The following is a 22,408-nucleotide window of genomic DNA, read 5'->3' as shown; positions in this document are numbered from 1 at the left end:
ATATATTCATATTTCCCCACCATAAATGTTTGTTCAATTGAGTTTACACTGAAATGGAAAGTGCAATAATAAAAGGGAAATTAGACAGATTTGCTGTATTTATTTTGTATATATTGTGATGTCTTGAGAGGTTTGTGATCGGCTTGTGAGGCGTGGGTGCACAAAGGAAGACGACAAGCGGTGGTTTCTAACTCAAAATTATGTATTGAGGTTTTTTCAGTAAAAGGTTAACTTAAATTCAGCAGACAGTCGCCAAACACAATCAACACCGGTCTTCTTCAGTTGAACTCCTCTCTCTGTCTGTCTCTGTCCTCCTCCCCCTCTGGGGCAATCAGAGCGATCTCGTTCAGCTCGGCAGCACCCTTGGCCCTGGCTGCCCTGCTGACTCTGGGAAATGCAGTCACTTAACCAGATGCCATGATGGGTTGTAGTCCCTGCTGCAGCCACTGTGGCCAAGACTTATCTTATTCCCATGCGTTATTATTCCATGGTTACATAATTTTGTTCCCCCAAATGTCACCAAGCGACTCCGCACCATGTATCTCTTAAAAAATGCATAATATGCAAACCTACATATATGCAAACACAACTTCTTCTTTATTTACCGAAAGGATTCCCGTATTCATTTTGTGCTTTCAGAATAAAAGCACTCTATAGCAATTTATAGTCTTAACTCCATAGCTGCTATACAGATTCATTAATTAGTCGTGTTCTGAAAATATATATCACTTACATAATTTGTCACTGTAGGAGCTAATCAGGGAGGCAGGTTTTAATTCATTTGACGTGTTAAGACCACAGGCTGTGGCGAAGACGTGACTCTTGTCATGAAGGACGTGAACCGGAAGTAATATCGTTGACATCAGAACAGAGGCGTGTCTCTGCTTTAAAGTTGTAAACAGAGCGGTACGCTGGTCAACTTGACAGCTGGAGAAGAAGAAACAAGCACTTTAACAGAACAAGGTTGACGTATAAGGTAAGACCTAACGGCCCATGTCAGCTGTTAATGAAGTTATTAGCTTTTTCCTGACAAGTGAAAGGAGAACAAGCTTGTAAGCGCACTTTAGTAACGCCTCTTTTCTCACCGCACTGGACAGCAGCGTGGGTCAGGGTCAGGGTTATAGTGGGGATAGTGGGACAAGCTATAATGTAATAGTTCAATATGAATCGCCACCAGTGGATCAGAAACAGCTGTGTGGGTTGTAACTGACAGTGAGCCGATCGAAGCAGGAGGCGTCACACTGCAAGCCACGACCTTTGCTCTGTTATCGAGAGCAGTTGAAGCACAGAGGTTACGCAAATAGTATGTCTACCTGTTCAGTTTTGATAGATAAGGTCTTACAGCGTTTCATTTACTGTGCTGTAGAGTTTAATTATTTACGGCAAAGGGGCCCTAGTATTCCAGGGGCCAGAATATGAGCTACATTTAATTCCTGTAGTATCGAATTAAGGTCACTAATATTTTATGCTTGTAGTTCACCTATTGTGTGCATGCAAAACTACTTGTCAACAGAGAGTGTGTAGAGTTTTTTTGTTTCAGTCGAAGTATTGTGTAATTCAAATTTATGCAGGATTATTTTCAACAGAGTGAGAGACAGATAAACAAATTTCCTACCTTTGCATATGACACTGACGCTGATTGGCTCTGTAGTGTACAAAACCTTTTTTAAATGCATTTAGATATTAAATGTGTTTACACAAAACCTTTTCAGTAATGCAAAAACATATTTCCACAACTACGCTTACCCAGAGATGTACAACATTATTTCACAATTTCAAAATATTGATGACCAATTTGATCCCATATTTAACCAGCTTTGATGCTATTATACAGTGTTCTGATTGCCTAATGCCTATTCTTGCAAGAAGATGCAACACAAGCTGCATTACGTTCAGAAAAGATGGGAATCTGGGAAGGGGGGTTGTGACACCTTGAACGAGTCCGGTTGCTATAACAAATCATGATACGTTGAGTGTAGATGATTTAAAAGGTACACAGACAGTCACCTAAATGCAAATATGTGTGCAGGCTAACCTCGCTTATGTCCTTGGCATCAACAAATTATATAAATATATATAGTGTAAATAAAAAAAGAAATAAGGCCAGTAGTAGTGGTAGTAGTGTGGGTAAAACATTCTTTGGAGCCACAGGCAAAAGTCTGAACCAACTCTGGTTCAACTGCTGTTACAGTGAAATTAGATGTTCAAACAATTCATGATTTGTCATTTATATATCTGTATGCCCAACCCTTCAGTCTCAACGTAGATGATGGAGCATGAAGTAGCTGACCTCCCTTGTGGCCCCCTGGACATCTACAGGAAAAAAGCCTCTTTCAATTGGAAGGACATGGTCCGTTTCATAGATGGAGAGGATATAATGACATTCAAGGTAACATCATTTCAAAGACTGTAATTATAGGTCATTGTAGTTTGTTGTGACTGTTATTCAATCAGGAGAAAATATTGAATTTGCATTTTCAAGTTGGATTAATAAAACTGTCTCACCATTGCTTTTAAGAAAATAGTCTCACCTCAAGATCAATTTAGTAGCTGTTAATAATAACCATTGGTGATAATGGTTGAAGGTGATAATTGTGAGCGCACTTTCTTGTCCAAGGTGGGGCTTAGAGTTCATTCTTGAACTAGGATTAAAGGGATAGTTCATCCAAAAATGAAATTCACTAATTATCTACTCAACCCTATGCCGATGGAGGGATGGGTGAAATGTTTGAGTCCACAAAACACTTCTGGGGTCTCAGGGGTAAACTTTGTTAGAGCAGTATCCAATACAATTGAAGTCAATGGTGAGTCCTTCTTCAGATGTAATAAAACAACAGAAAAAACATAACATGCCTCCATACTGCTACTGTGGTGTCACTTAAGTGTCCGCAAGCCCCGACATTAATATTCAACTCGAAACGACTTCATTTACATCTTGTTTGACTTCTTCTTCTTCTCCTTCTTTGTTGTTTTACGGCAGTTGGCATCCAGAATGTTGCATTACTGCCACCTTCAGGTTCCATTCTCTCATTATGCTGTTATCTTATATCCGTTTGTCCAGTCCAGTCATAATAAAAAAATGTAAAATGCCTTTCCTCCCTTGTGCACAATCTGTACATTCTAAAATGCTCCTTACACTGCCCTCAGCCCGTCCTATTCCGTTTAAATAATCCATCATTATTTGTCTCTCCTGTACGAATTTCCCACATGACATGAGTATGTGTTTTACTGCCACACAATCCAGTTGGGTGTTTCCCCATAATGTGTAGTGTGCCGTTCAAATTACTGTGCCCGATCCTTAGTCTGCTTATTGTTACTTGCTCCTTCCTTTTATTTCCCCTGCTTCTTAACCGATTTACTCTGCTCTGTACTGACTGTGGATGCCTTCCTTTTGTCTCCGTATCCCAGTTCTGCTGCCACTGTTGAATTACTTTTTCCACACTATGCCTCTGCCCTCTGACTTTGACAACTTAATGTTAACCTCAACAGCTTCTCTCTTAACTGCCTCCTTTGCTAATTTATCCGCTCTCTCATTCCCTAAAATGCCTAAATGAGCTGGCACCCTCATGAACATTATATCCCTTCCCTGTTTCCCCATTCTTGTAACTGTAAATAATATTTCACAATAAATCTTGATGTTCTTTTGCTTCTCCTGTTTTGATACTTGTGATGGCTGATGCAGAGTCCCTGCATATAACTATTATATTGCAGCTACTATGCTCAACCCACTCAACAGCAAAAACATTCAGATGATCTGATGTTCGCTTACTGCGTCCAAATCGAACACTTGGTACTGGAATTGCAGCTCCGGTTGCATCTGTGTGTGGGTCCTTTGATCTATCTGTAAATATCTGCATCCATTCCTTATTTCTACTCTCCATATGGCAATATAATTCACTTATTAGATCTGCATTCTTATTACTGCGCTTAATATGTAATACCTCAAAATCTACGCCTCGCTTCTCACACAGCCAGACAGGTCTAACAGGCCACAGCACAGTCTCCCCAAACTCTTTATCAGACACCCCCCTACTTTTAGCTATTTCATTTCCTTTCCACCCAAAACTCTCTTTTTGCACTCTCTCCTTCTCCCAACACGTCAGCAGCACTGCTTTAGTAGGGTGAGCATCTCCATGTCCACTTAGGTTGATCCAGTAATGGGCAACCAGCTGTTCCCTCCTCAAGCACAACGGCATTTCTCCTGCCTCTACTTGAAGAGCACACACAGGTGAGGTTCTGACTGCTCCTAAACACAATCTAAGAGCCTGAGCTTGAGTATCTAGGCTTGCTAGCACTAATTTAGCTGCTGACCCGTACACTATACTCCCATAGTCCAATCGGGATCTTATTAGAGCTACGTAAATATATCTCAGCGACACAAAGTCAGCCCCCCACTTCAGCCCAGCAAGGCATCTCATTATGTTTATTACTTTTTTACACTTATTGACCACCTGACTGATGTGTTCTCTCCAAGTTAGCCTCTGATCAAAATGTACACCCAAGAAACAAAATCTCTCAAACCTTTCTAATACACTTCCGTACAGTTTCAAGTTACATTCTTTCAGTTTTTTCCTTGTAAAGAACATAACTTTAGTTTTTTCCTTGTAAAGAACATAACTTTAGTTTTTTCCACTGAGAATCTAAACCCCCAATTTTCAACTTGATTGATTCCCTCCTGCATTTTCTTAGCTATATATTCAACATTTCTTCCCCTTTTTCACAGAGCTCCATCATCAGCAAACAATGACCTCCCCATACCAGCTGGGATATTCTCAAATATATCATTAATTATTAATGACAATATGGTTGGACTTACTACACTCCCCTGAGGTGTCACATTTTCTACCCTGTGCTGGTTTGATAACTCTGCTCCAACCATCACCTGAATAGTTCATCCATTTAAGAAGTGCATAATCCAGTTAAACACTTTATTTTACAGTAGCAGCAATTTCCCAAGACTCCTTTCACTTAAATGTTTTAACATACAGTAACAGATTTTTCCAGGTGCAATCTATCCTGTCTTATCAAGTGCACTCTTCAGCTCATCCATAGTGAAATGGACATTTTCCAGCCCATCAAAATGAGTTTTTCTGCACAATGCTTCTCTATTTTCAGACTTTGTTCTCTCTCTGCCTCTTTTCCCTTCTTATGATAACTATGTACCTTAACAAAGATGTTTACCATCACTTCTGCCTTTTCTTTATTTGTAACTGCTATGATACTTCCATCTGTCAGAACAGGGTAACTCCACACCCTCCTGCCCCCTCCCATCTTCTTAATCATCCCCCACACTTCTCCTACCTTTGTTTTGCCTCCTATTGAGTCACAGTAATTCCTCCAATGTGTTCTTTTAGCCTGTTTTATTGTCCTTCTCAACTGCCTGAGCTTGCTTATACTGAATCAGGTGCTGAAAGTTGTGGGTTCTTATGACTAGTTTAAATGCTTTGTTCCTATTTTTCACTGCTTCTTTACAGTTATTATCCCACCACGTTACTATTTTCTTCTTTACCTTTCCTTTCCTTTTTGGAATAGCCCCTAAGGCCGCTGCTATAATGCCTTGCTTTATTTTGCTGTCAAGCGCTTCTATACTCATTTCCTCATTAAGCTGGCTTAGACGTCTCTCACTTTCTTTCAAAAAATGTTCCCAGTTTGCTTTTGCCAATATCCACTTTCCACCAGTACTCTCTATGATCTGTGAAGAAGCAATATTTATCGTGCATCAGACTGGATAATGATCATTCCCTATAGTTCCTTCTTGATACACTGTCCAATCACATCTTGCTGCAATGTTACTTGATATACCAGTGTGAGGTCCAGTACAGACTCTTGTATAGCTGCCATCATTTAAGCATACAAAATTTCTCTCATTTAGCAACTCTTCAATAACCTGACCATTAGCGTCTGTTCGATCACTCCCCAATGTTGCACTGTGCCCATTAAAATCACCACACCAAACAACTGTACTATTACTCTGCCTCTCTATCTCTTCCACTTTTCTCAACTCTAATTTTTATCAAGGATTATAATAATTTACAATTACCAGCTTTTTCTTTTCCACCCAAACTTTCAACTACATATTCTTCCTCATTTCCCATACCTAGTACTCTGTAGGGAATACCTTGTTTCAAAAAGTGGCACATCCCCCTCTTGCCCCCTTTGTTCTATCTATCCTCACTGCCACATATCCATATATTACAAAATCAAGGTTTTAACCAGGACTCTTGGACACACACTCTTGGACACACCACCAATAAATTGCTTGAACTCCTGCCCATTTGCAATCAAACTCCTTGCATTCCACTGAAGGATTAACTAAATTTATATTATCAGCCCACACATACTGTTTCTTGACTTGCCCGTATCCTGAGTTCATCTATCCCTTCTTCCCATTTTAGACCTATCATACCTAGATGGTGTTCTGCAGCTTTCACAATAACCTGGATCCTTTCAGTTTTAGACTTGATCTAATATGTTGCATTTATTACTATAAAAGTCACCAAATTCTTTTTCTCAATCCATGCATTCTTTTTCCCTTGCTGTTCTTTTTCTGCACTCCCCCTCCATTTTCAGTGCTTCACATCCCCAATAAGCTACACTGTGATTTCCTCCACAATTACAGCACTTAAGTTTCACCACCTCCCCACATTTCCCGTATTCATGTTCCCCGCCACATCTCGCACATCTCCTCTTTCCTTTAAACATCTTAGCTATATGCCCAAACTCTTTACAGTTGAAGCATCTCCTTGGCTCTGGTACGAACGCCCTAATTTTATACTTCATTAATCCAAAGTATAACTCCTTTTGTAGCACCTTTGTTTCATAATCAATCATTATAGTCTCCGTCTCTTTTTTCTCAGCTCCCCTTGTCATTCGCTTAGCATTTTTCACTGCCCTATTCCGCACCCTCAAGTTCTTCCATGCTTACTGTGAGAGGTAGTCCACTGATTACTCCCTTGCAGCCACTAGGCTTAAAACACGGTGTAAATGACATTGTTTCGAGTCGAACATGAATGTCTGGGCTTGGAGACACTTGGATGACACCACACGAGCAGTATGGAGGCATGTTGTGTTTTTTCTGTTGTTTTATTACGTCTGAAGATAGGTCACTAATCAGCTACATTGTTTACCCCTGAAACTCCAAAAGTGTTTTGTGGACTCAAACACTTCACCCACCCCCCGATCGGCATAGGGGTGAATAGATAATGAGTGAATTTTCATTTCTTGGTGAACTATCCCTTTAAGCAGCTGAAAACACAGTCTGACCACAGGCTGCTAGTAGCTGCTCTGCTGTTCCAGGTGCCTGTACAATGAAGTAAGTACAACATACCCAAGTTATCTTTTTGTTATCTGACTCCAATTAACCTTATATTAGAAGATGGTTTTCAAGGCGAAGGCTGAACCTCTCCTTAAGCCGTGCAGGATGAAGATCCATCCAGAAGCAGAACAGGAGGAGGTACAGGAAGCCCAGACAGTACAGGAATAGCTGTACTTTTCCCAAGATGTCGCCGCGGACAGCTGTCTCGGTGTGTTTGTGCGCACTTTTTCGTGTCGTTTTGTGTTTAAACTCAGTTTTCTGCTGTGATACCTGGAGCTCCTTCACCAGAACATCCGGAAAACATCAAGGCACATCTCCAGCAGATTTATTTCCATAATTTTTGTGTTCATCCGTAAATATTGGACATTCTGGTCAAAGGTGCACTCACCTTTGCCAACACAGTGAAATGCAGGAGGAGGGGGAGACCAGCTGGAGTGCTTGTTTGTCTCAGCAGACGCAGATATTGTTAACCTCTTCCAGGAATATATCTCTCCAACATACTTTCACTGAGCAACAAACTGGACGAACTTCAGCTCCTGGTGGCTAGAGACAGAGACTTTTGTTCATCTTCCGTCTTGTGTTTCACGGAGACGTGGCTGTGTGGATCAACACCGGACTCTGCAGCTGGAAGGCTGCTTAGGCCAACTGGATGAATATATAACAAGGTCATCGAGGCACACATTGCAATTAGGGACATCCCGCAGCAATGTGAACATAAGTCTTTGGAATGTGGCAGGAGCATTTTTCATTCCAAAGGCCATCACTGTATACTGTAGGAAGTGGTGAGGTGTAACAAAGGCTGAGATCTCTGATGCTCTCTGAGTTAGTGGAACCTGCCAGTATCCCTTCAGAAGATCTAGTTTACTCAAAAAAGCTGCAGATCCAATATTATCTATGCAGTCCTCAATGCATGGTACTGTGAAGGAATCTGATACTGTAACAGAATTGACCTTACGGAAATCTGTGCAGAAGCGAGGGCTTCCATCTGACTTGGGTGTTACTAGGCAGGGAGAGCTCCAGGAACTGCAACTAGGTTTAGCTAAACCATTATCCAGGAGATACTTTACTTCCTTTCTCATCACATTTCTCTTGGTCATATTGACACGGTAGGCATGTTGTTTGATTAGCTTTGCATTGTCAACATTAATGCCATGCTCCATTACTGTTGTGCGGGAAGGAACATCACCAAAGAGAGTTGGATGGGCCTGAGTCTCAATATCAGCCTTCTGTTCTTCAGAGAGGTGGGAAAGAAATGAAGACATGTCAGACAGTACCTTTGAGTTGAGCAGTCTGGCACTTTGTCGACTCGCATCATGTGGTTCAAGACCATCCTCATCCATACCATCCGGAGCTGGAGCGAAGGACAGTGATGTGGAGACGGGTACAGGACTTTCATGAGGGATCGTACAGGACTCGCAAGAGGGATCGTCTCTGGTATAATATGGTTTGAGCATATTAATGTGACACAGACGAGCTTTACGCTTCCTGTCAGAGGTTTTGATCACATAATCCAAATCATTTATCTTCCTTTCAATCAGATAAGGTCCAGAGAAACGAGCTGCAAGAGCCGAGCCAGGGGTTGGCAAGAGAACTAGGACCTGGTCACCTGGTTTGAAAGTTCGGGGAACAGCCTTCTGGTCAAAGTGACTTTTCATTTTACTCTGAGAGCGCGAAAGAGCTTCTTTTGCCATGGACCGGACCTGGTACATGCGCTCGCGAAACTTTGACACATAATCCAAGACACCAGATTTGACAGAACAATTGGACATGAACTGGTCCTTCAGCACTTCTAAAGTGCCCCAAACGGAATGTTTCCTGCCTTCCCTGTGTGTGGATATAAGTCTCTGTGCTCCCCTTTGTCCTTGTCGGATCGTCGTCGTTATGTCCTGTCCTGATCTCCTGTGTTTTTGTATCCCGTGTCTCCTGAGCTCCCGTCCTCTGCATCTCTTGTAAGGTTCCCCCGTGTGCTCTGTGTTTTTCAGTTTTTACCTTTTGAGATTCCTGCGTTTGTTATTTTTTCTGTTAAAGACTTTTCATTAAAAATACTCTTTTGTTAAACTCTGCTTCTGGGTCCAACTGCTTCACAAATCCTGACACAGATAACATTGTCAACCAAACCCAAGTGGAGGCTGTTCTCGAGTGCTAAAGGCACCGGTTATGTTTCCATAACACAAATCCAGAATGTTATCTTACCTTGTGGGACACTTCCTGTCGTGTGTGCACACCTCCTTGCTTCCCTCTCTTACATGGACGAATCAGCAATGTGGGAATAACTCACAAACTCACAATAGCCACACAAAACAGAACTTGACAGATGGGATGTCGACACGAACGCTAACAGCAAGACAAGAAAATTGTCTGACTGTGATATCGCAGCAGAGCATGAGTTGTAATCCAAAACCTCAGATTGCTTTCAGCTCTTGTGTGCAAGTTAACAATTTAACTTCCTACAGGGCCTCAAAGTTGAAACTGAAATTTTAAATTATTTCAGTGACCAATTTCGGCCTCAACATTTAACATGCAAATACTTTATATTTTATAACATTTTAACTTGTTTATACTCTTGTTTTTCTACAGCAACATGTATTCAAGACGCTGGAGAATGATCCTCTGTTTGCTCGTCAATCCGGTGAAGACATTGCTATGGAGAAAATGAGAGAGCTGACCTTTCTCAGGTATCAACATAAGATGCAGTTTCACTATTGTAGCTAGTGAATTTAGGGCATATTGTTTTTAATTTAATTACATGTGTTTTTACCACGAGAAACATAATCTGTTATATGCTGTGTTTGATGTTTATGTATTGTACATGTAGGAAAAAAATAAAGCTTGTGAAAATCTGCAGGGTGAAGCAGCTCTTCCGCTATGACTTCATAACAAAGGATGAGGCAATGGCCAATCCCTGGAAGACTGCTGTTCTCAGTGACTGTCTGGGCATGTATGACTGGTCCATGACCTCTAAGTACTCCCTCAACAAAGGGGTGAGTATGCATGGCTGTGGTGGGAGGCATGCAATATGTAACACTGGACATGATGAAAATATCACATTTTCAAAGGCCATGTTGTGTTCGCTGCTTAACTGTTAGGTTTGACAGAGACAATTTACATAACTTTTTTACTAAACTCCAGTTAAGCTTTCTCGAACAGTTAGTCTTGAGATTCAAAATGGAGTCTTTGCATGAGTCCATTTTAAACTACTAATATAATAATAATATTATAGCATAATCATGCAAGTTCACCTTTTCAAAGAGCAATAAACTTAATTGTAAAGAACGTTCAATCCGACATGTAGGCGCCGTAAAAAAGTTAAAGAAAGATATTATTATTTTGTTGGCTATGATATAAGATGTAATGGGTTTGTATTTTGGGTGTATTATTTGGTTAATTTGTTATTTATTATTTTCTTGTGATCCTATTAATTTGAAAGGAAATGGTTCATAAGGATAGGGGCGGGAGTCATAGTTGATTTAAGCACCTGTTCACCTGTGTAGGAAGGAAAAAGGCAGAGTGTGGACGGTGTATTTTTTGTTGACCGCTAAACTTCAGTACACAACCTGCTGTTTTCCGTTTGATCGATTTAATCAATGAGTTTGTGCATGGACAATCAAGTGGATCTTCTTTTTTCTTTAATAATAGTTTAAACGCATTTTTACAGATTACAGTGATTTTTGGATCAGTGCGTCATTCAATTTATTAGGCCCTACCTCAGCCTCTCAGCGACGTTTGTTTTCACGAAGTCGCTACAATTTGTCAACAAAAAACAGGCATCAAAGAAGCATCAGACAGCGCAACGGATAAATCGGATCAATTGAACGAAAAGAGGAAGAGGATCACAGTAAGCAAACATTGGAGATAAAGCACGGAGGTAAGCGCTGGCTTTCAAACAGCCTTCAGAGCCGGAGTTAAAGCAAACCACAGTAAGGTAAGCTTACGGATGGATGTGCACAAAAAAAGCCAAATATGGAAGGAATGCCGGCCGCATAGGACACTGAAAACTACAGTGACCGACTGTATTTTTTGCAGCAGTACACCAAGGGTCACCCCAAGGAAATTGTGAGAAGCTGCCAGCACTTAAATCCAGAGAGGGGATATGTTAAAGCTAAAGCTTTATGGTTGGAGCATTTTGGAACTGAGCAGAAAGTTCCATCAGCATATATGGACAAAGCTCTTTCATGGTATCCTATTAAAAGAGAAGATGTAAAAGCTCTTCAGGACTACAGCCTTTTCCTCAGAAGTTGCTGTAACGCAATAGAAGAAGTCGAATATTTGCATGAGCTAGATCTGCCTGCCAATATGTTGACAGTCATAAGGAAATTGCCTTATAAACTCAGGGACAAATGGAGAAGTGTAGCCTGTGAGCTGCAGGAGAGGCGGCGTCACATTCAGTGACATCACAAATTTTCTGGAACACAAGTGAAAATGAATGTGAAAGGAGGATGTGTATTTGTTGTGGAGGAGGACACATATTGGATGCATGTCCAGAGTTGGAGAAAAGACCTCACAATGAGAAAATAGGCTTCTTGAGGGAAAAGGGTGTTTGTTTTGGCTGTTTGTGTATTGGACACATCAGTAAAGAATACAGAAAACAGATTTCCTGTGCAAAATGTGGTCTCCAGCATCCCAAATATACTTCACATTCCTTCAAAAGAAAAGAGAAACAACTCTGACCAATCAGAAAGGAAATCAGAGTTAACAGTGGACAGCACCCTAGTCTTGAGTGGTCTTACTAGGGCTGGTGATCATAACTGTAAACTTCCTATTGTTCCTGTACAAGTTAAGTCAAAGAAGGGCAGCAAGATCCTTACCACCTATGCCTTCTTGGACCAAGGAAGCACAGCAGTATTTTGTACAGAAGCTTTGATTCACAAGCTTGGCCTCACTGGGAAAAAGGCCCTATGCAATCAGGACAATGCTGGGCTGGACTGGGAATGGACCACTGAAAGGAGAAAGTGGAAATGCAATGGATTGCGTGTTGCCAGAATTGTCAGTGAACAGAGTATCAGTTGTTGATTTGGATGAGCTTTGGCAGCAGCAGTTTAAGACAGATTTTCCTGAAAGCGTTATGGATGAGCAACCTGGAATGTCAAGAGAAGATAATAAGTTCATGGATCTGGTGACAAACTCAGCAAAGTTAATAAATGGGCATTATCAAATCCGACTGCTATTGAGAAACAAGGAACTCAATATACCAAATAACAGGACAGTTGTTGAGCAGCGTGCTTTGCACCTGAAGAGGAGGCGTTGGAAGGATCCATCATTGCATGCAGACTACAGTGCCTTCATGAATGACCTTTGTGTCAAAGGTTTTGCTGAAAGGGTGCCAGAGGAGGAATTGGAACGGACTGATGGCAAGGTCTGGTACATCCCGCACCACAGTGTTTACCATCCCATTAAAAGGAAGATCAGAGTTGTTTTTGACTGTGGGGCAAGCTTCCAAGGAACCTCTCTGAATGCTCAACTCTTACAGGGACCGGACCTGACCAGCTCATTGATTGAAGTGGTGACCAGATTCCGGAAAGAATCAGTGGTGCTCATGGCAGATGTTGACTCCATGATTCACCAGGTAAAAGTACCGGCTGAAAACACAGATTTGTTGAGATGTTTCTGATGGCCCGATGGGGATTTAAATCAAGAATTCACACACTTCAGGATGATGATGCATCTCTTTGGGGCAACTTCATCTCCCAGCTGTGCCAATTTTGCCCTGCGAAAATGTGCGGAAGACAATAAAGAACAGTTCAGCAAAAAGGCAGTGGATACAGTTTTACATTGCTTCTATGTGGATGATTGTCTTGTGTCAGTTGTGTCGGATGAGGAAGCTGTGTCCCTTTACTATGACCTTGGTTCCATCTGTGCTAAAGGTGGCTTCCAGCTTAGGAAGTGGATAAGCAACAGGCGTGATGTTCTGGCTGGAATACCTGAAAATCACAGAGCAAATGTACTGGAAATACTGGATCTGGAGCAGGATCTGCTACTTGTGGAGAGAGTGCTCGGTGTCGAATGGTGCATTCAGTCTGATACCTTTTTAAATTTAGAATGAAGATCAAGGACAGACCTTTGACCAGGAGAGGAATTCTCTCAACTGTCAGCTCCATTTTTGATCCCCTAGGAATCTTGAGTCCCATTGTATTGTCAGCTAAGAAAATCTTAAAGGATCTATGCAGGAGAACACTTGGTTGGGATGACATCATACCCGAATCCATTGCTAAGGAGTGGATAAGGTGTCTGCAGGAACTCAGCCATTTGGAGGACTTTAAGGTCATGAGATGTCTGAATCCACTGGACTTTGGAGAAACAAACACAGCACGGCTGCATCATTTCTGTGATGCAAGCAAGGATGGCTATGGAGTAGTGACTTAGCTGCTGTCATGTAATCCACACTCACAAGTACACAGTGCCTTTGTCATGGGAACTGAAAGTGAGTGGCCTGAGAATCCCGAGGATGTACCTCAACTTCTATCAGATGACCCTGAGGTCAAGATCGCTATTGTAGTGAATGCTGTACCGACTGAAGAAGTCGATGCTGTGACTCGCATGATCCTTCATTTTTCATCTTGGACCGGTCTGAAAAGATCAGTTGCATGGATCTTGAGGTTTAAGAGCTGGCTTTTGGCTCGCTGTCAGAAAAGGAGACAATTGAGCCCTTGCACAGTCCGACCTGGATGTGGAACAACAAAGATGGAGGACTGTTCCAAGTTTTCTGTCAGTGGAGGAGCTTGTAAAGCTGAACTGGAGATCAACGGTTTCTGCCAAAAGGAAGAGGTTTCCAGAGGAATTCTCCAGGCAGCGAGGTGGCAAAAGTGTGAAAGGCTGCAGCCACATTTATAGACTCTGTCCACTTTTGCAAGACAGCGTCCTAAGAGTTGGTGGTCCACTGAGCAGATCATCTATGCCTGCGGAGGCTAAACATCCTATAATACTGGCTAAGTATTTCCATATCTCCGACATACTTCTGAGGCATATCCATCAAGAAGTGGGACATGGTGGACGTAACCATGTGTTGTCAAAACTGCGTGAGAGATACTGATCACTGGTGCTAGTACAGCCATTAGGAGAGTTCTGTCTAAGTGCGTCATCTGTCGAAAGTTAAATGCTCAGCCATTGTCTCAACCTTTCGAAGTGAAGAGCAGAAGAAGTGTAGTGAAGAGGTACAGTGTCATTTTTACCTGCCTGGCCATAAGAGCAATCCATATTGAAGTGGCACCTTCACTAGAGACGGACTCGTTCATAAATGCACTCAGACGCTTTATTGCAAGACGTGGTCAAGTTCTGGAAATCATTGTAAAAATGGGACAAACTTCATAGGAGCGGAGCGTGAGTTAAGAACAGCCATTGAGTAGTGGAACCAGTCACAGATAAACAATGTGCTTATCCAGAGAGGAATTAAATGGACTTTTAACCCTCCAACAGGCTCACATCATGGAGGACCTTGGTTAATAAGATCGGTCAGAAAAGTCCTCAACTCCACCTTGAATGTGCAAAATCTGGATGAAGAGGGCCTACAGACAGTTCTTTGTGAAGTGGAATCCATCATCAACAGTCGGCCAATTACCAAAGCATCCACGGATCCTAACGACCTGGAAGCATTGACACCGAACCACCTGTTGCTGTTGAAAACTTTACCGTCTTTACCACCAGGAGACTTTCAAAAGGCAGACATGTATGCTCGCAGACGATGGAAACAGGTGCAATACATGTCAGACTTGTTTTGGAAAAGATGGGTTAAAGAATACTTACCTCAGCTGCAGGAACGACAGAGATGGTTGGGAGTGAGGCGCAACATCATCCCTGGAGATATTGTGCTTATCGTGGAGCACTCAGCACCTCGAAATTCCTGAGTTATGGGAAAAGTTCTACAAACCTTTCCAGAAAGAAGAGGATTTCTGCGTCAGCTGCGGATCAAAACAAAGAGCAGCTGCTTGGACCGGCCAATAACGAAGATCTGCTTGCTACAGGAGGCTGAAGCCAGATGAGGAAGTGCCAGCTGAACGTCATGACGCTTTGAGCTCAACTTTGACTCTGTTTTGACTGACAGACGTGACATAAAAGGATTCCTTGACATTTACTGACTTGTGACTCAAGAAGAAAGAAGACGATTGGAGGGGTGGACTTTGACTATTAAGCTTTAATTGTCTCATGTCTCCTATCACTATGAATGTGGGTAATTATTATGTGTGATAATCTAATAATTAGGAGCCGTAAATAAAGAAAGATGTTATTATTTTGTTGGTTATGATATAAGATGCAATGGGTCTGTATTTTGGGTGTATTATTCGGTTAATTTGTTATTTATTGTTTACTTGTGATCCTATTAATTTGACAGGAAGTAGGTCATAAGGATAGGGGATGGAATGTGTCCATTTTTGCCTTTAGCAGGAGGTAGCTAACTATTTCTCAGGCACACACCATTTAATTTAATAATTAATAATTTTATTTTTATTGTCACATTGTCCACCCTTTTCCCTTACAGTTTCCGCGACCCCCCTGGGGGTCGGGACCCCCACTTTGAAAAGCAATGGGGTCGGGTATCTTATCAGCCACACTTACATACTTGGAGGTCTGTAATCAGCCTTATTAAAATAATGGGATTAAACATCGGAGAATGCATCAAACTCAGCATATTTGAACAGATCCAGTCATTATCTGCATGTTTCTCTTTGCTCATAGGGAACTCAGAGGTGCATGGTTTTAGTCAAGTTGGCTTTGTTCGTCTCGCCCCCTCTAAACCACATCAGTGTGATTGTCATCAGTTATTCTCCTTAGCAGTTCATTTAGCTCTTTTTTATTCTATTTGTGTGCACTTTGAAGAGTGTTTCTTGTGTGTGGAACATTTAAGTAACCAGAACAAATTCCTCCTCTCGAGACCACTCATAAGGAGGAGGATGAAGAACCACTCTCGTTTCCCTCTACATCACCTCTTCACAGGCGTCTGGGGGGTAGGGCTTGCATGTATCTTTAAGCATGGATCCATTCTGCTTTACCCTAGACCTTCAGGGCTGTTCTGGTTGTTAATAGCACCTGGAACAGGCCTATTCACCTATATGAGATAGACACTTTTCCAGATTTGATTAGTACATAACCTCCTACATTAACGGATGAATGAGTTCATTTGAAGGTTTTGGCAGACTGCTTGATACCTGTAAATGAAACAAGGTGTTATGATCTGTTTTTAGCGGACCCAAAGTGCAGAACACGAACACAGCAGGAAGATGGTAGTAAAAAAGGTTTATTGTTCAAAGCTGGAGCTGGGGTGGTGGTGGCAGGCGGTGGGGATCCAAAGGTCCTGGCAGGGTAAGGCCGGAGCAGACTAAGTTGAACAAACGAAAGGGGCGCAGCTGGTTCTGTGGCAAAAGGGAGCATGGGCAAAATAAGTATCACAAAACAAGAGAGATGTAGTCACAAAAGCCGAGATAAGTTACCACACTGGTGAACGGACGATCTGGCGACCACAGGGGAGATGAGCTGAGGTCTTATAGAGTGAGAGGTGGAGTTGATGAGGAGATCAATGTCAGCAGCGCAGGTATTCCACAGGAGGCCCCTCCCAGCTCCAGGTAGAGCCACACAGGGAAGGAGAAACAGTGGGGGAAGGGAAAACACTGAGCACAAGAAGGAGGTGGAAAACCTGGTCCTAACACAAGGTCTGGTTTAGTTTAGTTTAGTTAGTTTTATTAACATACTCTGACATATACCCATCAGTCCAAAGCAGAGTAGTTTTTTTATGGGGTATCAAAGGTGGGCTTGCACTGTGTGTGCTTTGAATGGAATAAAGCACAATAGGCAATGTATCACATAAAACTAGTGATCATCATCGTTTTGGTCATTGTTTCTTTTATTGTGGATTTAATTCTCTCACCCTGATCTGTGCTTAAAGGCATTGCTATTCAGGGATGGGGGAATACTGGATTCAATGAAGCTGGGGGTTGTTTTTATTTTCTTATATGAATGTGGAGTAATAGGGGGCTTTCTTATACACCTTAAGACTATCTTTTCAGGCTAGGTGATTTTCAACAAGATTGTTGGAGCGCCACTTCCTTTCTAGTTTTCTTGAAGCTTGTTTTAATTCACATGTGTTGGAATTATACAAGGGAGCTAATTTACTATGTTTTACACGCATCTTTTTTAGAGGTGCTATGGAGTCTAATGTTAATCTGATCTGAATCCATCTGATTTGCATGAGGGGGACTCAAAGTTAGTGACATGTAGTAAAATAAATAAATGTGGGGGCAGAGACAGAAAGGACTCATCTGATCCAGCCCTAACTATAGGCTTTATCAAAAAGTAATGTTTCAAGTCTAACCTTAAATGTAGAGGTGGTGTCTGCATCCCGAACCCAGAGCTGGTTCCAGAGGAGAGGAGCCTGGTAGCTGAAGGTTCCACCTCCAATTCTAGTATTACAGACTCTAGGAACCACAAGAGAGCCTGTATTTTGGGAGCAAAGTGATCTATTTGGACAATGTTATGAGCTCTTTGATATATGAAGGGGCTTGATTTTTAAGAGCTTTGTATGTGAGAAGCAAGATCTTGAATTCTAAAGGAAAGTCTCTGTAACAGAATCTGTGATCTATGGTATCAAATGCGTCAGTAAAATCTAGCAGGATAAGTATAGAGACAAGTCCATTATCTGATACCATGAAAAGGTCATTAGTAACTTTTAACTGTGCTGTTTCTGTGCTGTGATGGATTCTAAATCCTGACTGAAAGTCTTCCAACAAACCATTACTATCTAAGTAATCACATAGGTTAGCAACAGCTTTTTCAAGGATTTTGGAAATTGAGGGCAGGTTTGATATGGGTCTATAATTAGCTAAGACCTCTAGATCAAGAGTGGGCTTTTTAAGCAGAGGTTTAATTACCGCTACCCTAAAAGCTTGTGGTATGTAGCCGGTTAACAAAAACATATTTATCTGATTTAATATGGAACTGTCAATTAGAGGAAGCTTTCAGCCATGATGGTAAAAGCCTGACTTAAAATGTATTCACTAATGCAAGTACTTCGAGAATTCATGATATTCCCATCAGCCTCCGCAATAATTTGTTGTTTTCCGCTAATTATTCAAAGGCACATGCTAAAGTAGGATGATGAACAATAAAATTGCCTGCTAAAATCAGCAGGTTAGCATCCTAACATTAATGTTTATTAATCCAACACTTCATGGCTGCTAGAACTTTTCTTATTGTTGAATTCTAATATAAGAACATCTTTTGTTTTAGATGTTTGGAGCAACTATTGCCAACTCTGGATCACGGAGACATCACAAATATGTTGAAAACACTGACAACATGACGGTAAGAGTAAGCAACACAGCTTCACACTGCAAGTAACACCACCTTATTGTTGTGTCAATGTTTTTATTCATGGCTAAATATGAAAAATCCAGTGTGGCAAGTTCAGAGGGATGCCACACATCTCTCCTCCTTAGCTCTCGCATAGATTTGTATAGGGCAAGTGTGGAATGATGTTAACAGTAAACTGTACAATGTTCTCATACAAATTAGTGATAGATTTCTTTCAAAATCTCCTAAGAATAAAAAAATAACTAACGAGAAAATGTATCTCAAAAGCAAAAGTTATAATGAAACCAGTAGGCAGTTTGAAGGAGAATGAGAGGGGATGCCATCTCCTTAAAACCAAACTGCCAACAGTTACATTTTCTGACAGCACTGCTGGCTACAATATATCATTCACAAACACTACAGCCCTCCTCCTTTCCTCCACTTCCCACAGTCCTGTCCAGCCATGTCAGTTGGAGTCTGTCCAGCTCGGTGACCGTGTCTGGGGTTAGGTTAGGTAAGCTTTATTGTCCCACAAGGGGAAATTTGGTGTGCATCAAGAGTTCGCAAGGAGACAAAAACACACAGACAACATCAACAACAGTGTGGAGGTGGCTCATCGGAGCACCTCCAGGTGAAGTTGATCGCCAGGTTAGTGGGCCAATTAGCTCTCCCTGGATTGAAAAAGGCAGCAGGAGAGCTGCCACAGGAAGAGATGCACATTAGAGAAACGTATGAAGGAGAAGAGAGACATACTGTATGAGAGGAAGAGACTGGACAGAGCTGAGCAGCGAATCAGAAAGTCCTGGCCAATTTATGTTGTTTAGTTATTTAAATTTGTGTTTACGGCCGTGTTCAACAAATAAAGATACTGAATAGCGAATGATTTGTGTATGACGGCTGTTGGGAGACCCCGGTGGCAACCTCCTTTTCCGAATAGGTGCCCTGTATCCCACGGCCTGAGGGCAAAAGTTCAAACTCTCTCTTGAGAGAATGATGAAAACAGTCCAATATAGCATTTGCCCTCCGAAGGACCTGTCTGTTATACATGACAGAGAGTGTGGCCTGACTCTGTGTGATCTTACTGGTGATGTTAACAAGGGCCACAAGTCTTGTTTTACTTGCCAGATTGAAGTTTCCACACCAAACAACTACAGTGCCTTGCATAAGTATTCACCCCCCTTGGACTTTTTCCCATTATGTACTGTTACTAACTGGAATTCAAATAGACTTAAATAAACTTTTTCCCGTTTGATCAACAAAACATGCATAGTACTTTGGAGGTGCAAAATACATTTTTTTGTGACACAAACAATAATGAGAACTAAAAAGTTGACATCTGTTGGGTGCATAAGTATTCACCCCCCTGTGTCAATACTTGGTAGAACCCCCTTTCGCTGCAATTACAGCTGCAAGTCTTTTGGGGTATGTCTCTACCAGCTTTGCACATCTAGAGATGGAAAGGTTAGTCCATTCTTCTTGGCAAAAAAGATGAAGCTCAGTCAGATTGGATGGAGACCGTCTGTGAACCGCAATCTTCAAGTCTTGCCATAGATTCTCTATTGGATTGAGGTCTGGGCTTTGACTGGGCCATTTTAAGACATTAACATTCTTTAATCCAAACCATTCCTTTGTAGCTCTGGCTGTATGTTTAGGGTCATTGTCCTGCTGGAAGATGAACCTCCGCCCCAGTCTCAAGTCTTTTGCAGACTGCATCAGATTTTCTTCAAGGATTTCCCTGTATTTGGCTCCATCCATCTTTCCCTCTATTCTGACCAGTTTCCCTGTACCTGCTGAAGAGAAGCATCCCCACAGCATGATGCTACCACCACCATATTTCACTGTTGGGATGGTGTGCTCAGGGTGATGGGCAGTGTTGGGTTTTCGCCACACATAGCGTTTTGCATTGAGGCCAAAAAGTTCAATTTTGGTCTCATCTGACCAGAGCACCTTCTTCCACATGTTTGCTGTGTCTCCCACATGGCTTCTGGCAAACTCCAAACGGGATTTTTTATGGATCCCTTTCAACAATGGCTTTCTTCTTGCCACTCTTCCATAAAGGCCAGATTTGTGGAGTAGACGACTAATAGTTGTCCTGTGGACAGATTCTCCCACCTCAGCTGTGGATCTCTGCAACTCCTCCAGAGTAACCATGGGCCTCCTGGTTGCTTCTCTGATTAATTTTCTCCTTGTCCGACTCTTCAGTTTGGGTGGACGGCCTCCTCTTGGTAGGTTTGCGGTTGTGCCATATTCTTTCCATTTTCTTATGATGGATTTTATGGTGCTCAGAGAGATGTTCAAAGCTCTGGATATTTTTTTATAACCTAACCCTGCTTCATATTTCTCCACAACTTTATCCCTGACCTGTTTGGTGAGCTCCTTGGTCTTCATGATGCTGTTTGTTCAGTAATGATCTCCAACAAACTCTGAGTCCGTCACAGAACAGGTGTATTTATACTGAGATTAAATTGCAGACAGGTGGACCCTATTTACTAATTATGTGACTTGCAAATGTGACTTGTGAATGCAATTGGTCGCACCAGATCTTTGTTAGGGGTTTCACAGTAAAGGGGGTGAATACATATGCACTCAACACTTTTCAGATTTTTATTTGTAAATAATTGTGAAATCCATGTAATATTTCCCCCCACTTCCAAATGATGCACTATTTTGTGTTGGTCCATTACATAAACTCACGATGAAATAAATTTTAATCTGTGGTTATACCATGACAAAATGTAGAAAAGTCCAAAGGGGGTGAATACTTATGCAAGGCACTGTATATAGAAGGTTAAAACAGATTCATTAAAACTTCTGTAGAAGAGAGTGATCATCTCAGGAGAGATATGAAAATAGTTAATAGGTTTGCCATTTCATGCATTGTTTCATGTTTCATTATTTCATGCATTCATGCACATGCAGATCTCACTCCAAAAAAAAACGACACTAAAGTCGGCAAACTAAAATGGATCCCGAATTGCAGATCAGCGTACCTTCATCAGAATACGACCTGTATGACTCCCTGTTCGAAGCCGACTATCCTCCAGCCATCACTCAGTCAGGCAAATTCCAAACGTCTCAGCTGAGCTGCCTGGCTCAGTGGTCCAAATACCACGGCATCGCTAGCGTTTACATTCAACAAGATCTCACCGACTCCCACCGGGTTTCATGCCTCTTCTCCTCTGTCTGCACGAGCCGGAAACAGCGGACACCAAAAGTCTCCTCATCACACACAGCCTCCTCCGTCACTAGCCCTTAGGGCTGCACAATATTACAAAAACATGCGATATGCAATAACCTTGTTGAATATCGCGATGACAATATGACTTGCCTTAAATAAACATAAACAGTCCCTGGCTATGGATGCAAGGACCAAGGACAGCTCCACAGACCGACGGAGAGCCATGCACACCTCCAATAAGTCCACTTACAGTGTTAAATTGGAGTCTTTTCATCATTGGCCCTGCGCACTGCGGCAACTGCGTCACACCTAACCGAACACGCCGCCATCTCCTCCAATTCTACATACATTGTCTAGGTTTGCAGTTTCTAGTGTGTGAGGGGGCATTTTGGGGAGCAGGGGCTCAAGTGAGAAAAAGGGCACTTCTAATTATTTATATAAAAAATGTTTTAAAACCAAAAGTTAAATATAGTATCACATCTCTGACCTACTTAAAAAAAGGTAATACCGTCACACTCACACAATTGTTAAATACCTAACAGTTCACAATTCAATGGTCTTCTTTAGTATTCACTAGGTTTATCACAAGAGCAGGCAACAGCAAAGGAAAATATGCCACAATGTGAATGTTTTCTATGCTA

The 22,408-nt window shown here is 41.8% G+C and overlaps 1 protein-coding gene across 2 annotated transcripts in view; it reads left to right on the top strand.

Moving 5' to 3' along the window:
- The first annotated feature begins 843 nt into the window (after positions 1-843).
- Positions 844-22,408, top strand: part of acox3 (acyl-CoA oxidase 3, pristanoyl) — a 48,183-nt gene continuing 26,618 nt past the window's right edge. Inside the window, exons 1-5 of one of the 2 annotated variants that reach the window (XM_034569265.1) lie at positions 844-976; positions 2,256-2,389; positions 9,893-9,990; positions 10,161-10,296; positions 18,527-18,601. In XM_034569265.1, the coding sequence (XP_034425156.1) occupies positions 2,267-2,389; positions 9,893-9,990; positions 10,161-10,296; positions 18,527-18,601 (432 nt within the window). In that variant the 5' untranslated portion in view covers positions 844-976; positions 2,256-2,266. The remainder of the gene's footprint in view (positions 977-2,255; positions 2,390-9,892; positions 9,991-10,160; positions 10,297-18,526; positions 18,602-22,408) is intronic. The other variant, XM_034569264.1, reaches the window with a different exon arrangement.

This window comes from Hippoglossus hippoglossus, chromosome 18 (assembly GCF_009819705.1).
Source record: "Hippoglossus hippoglossus isolate fHipHip1 chromosome 18, fHipHip1.pri, whole genome shotgun sequence".
NCBI classification, from domain to species: domain Eukaryota; kingdom Metazoa; phylum Chordata; class Actinopteri; order Pleuronectiformes; family Pleuronectidae; genus Hippoglossus; species Hippoglossus hippoglossus.
The sequence above is the reverse complement of the archived record's forward strand: the minus strand, read 5'-3'. Positions and strand labels throughout refer to the sequence as shown.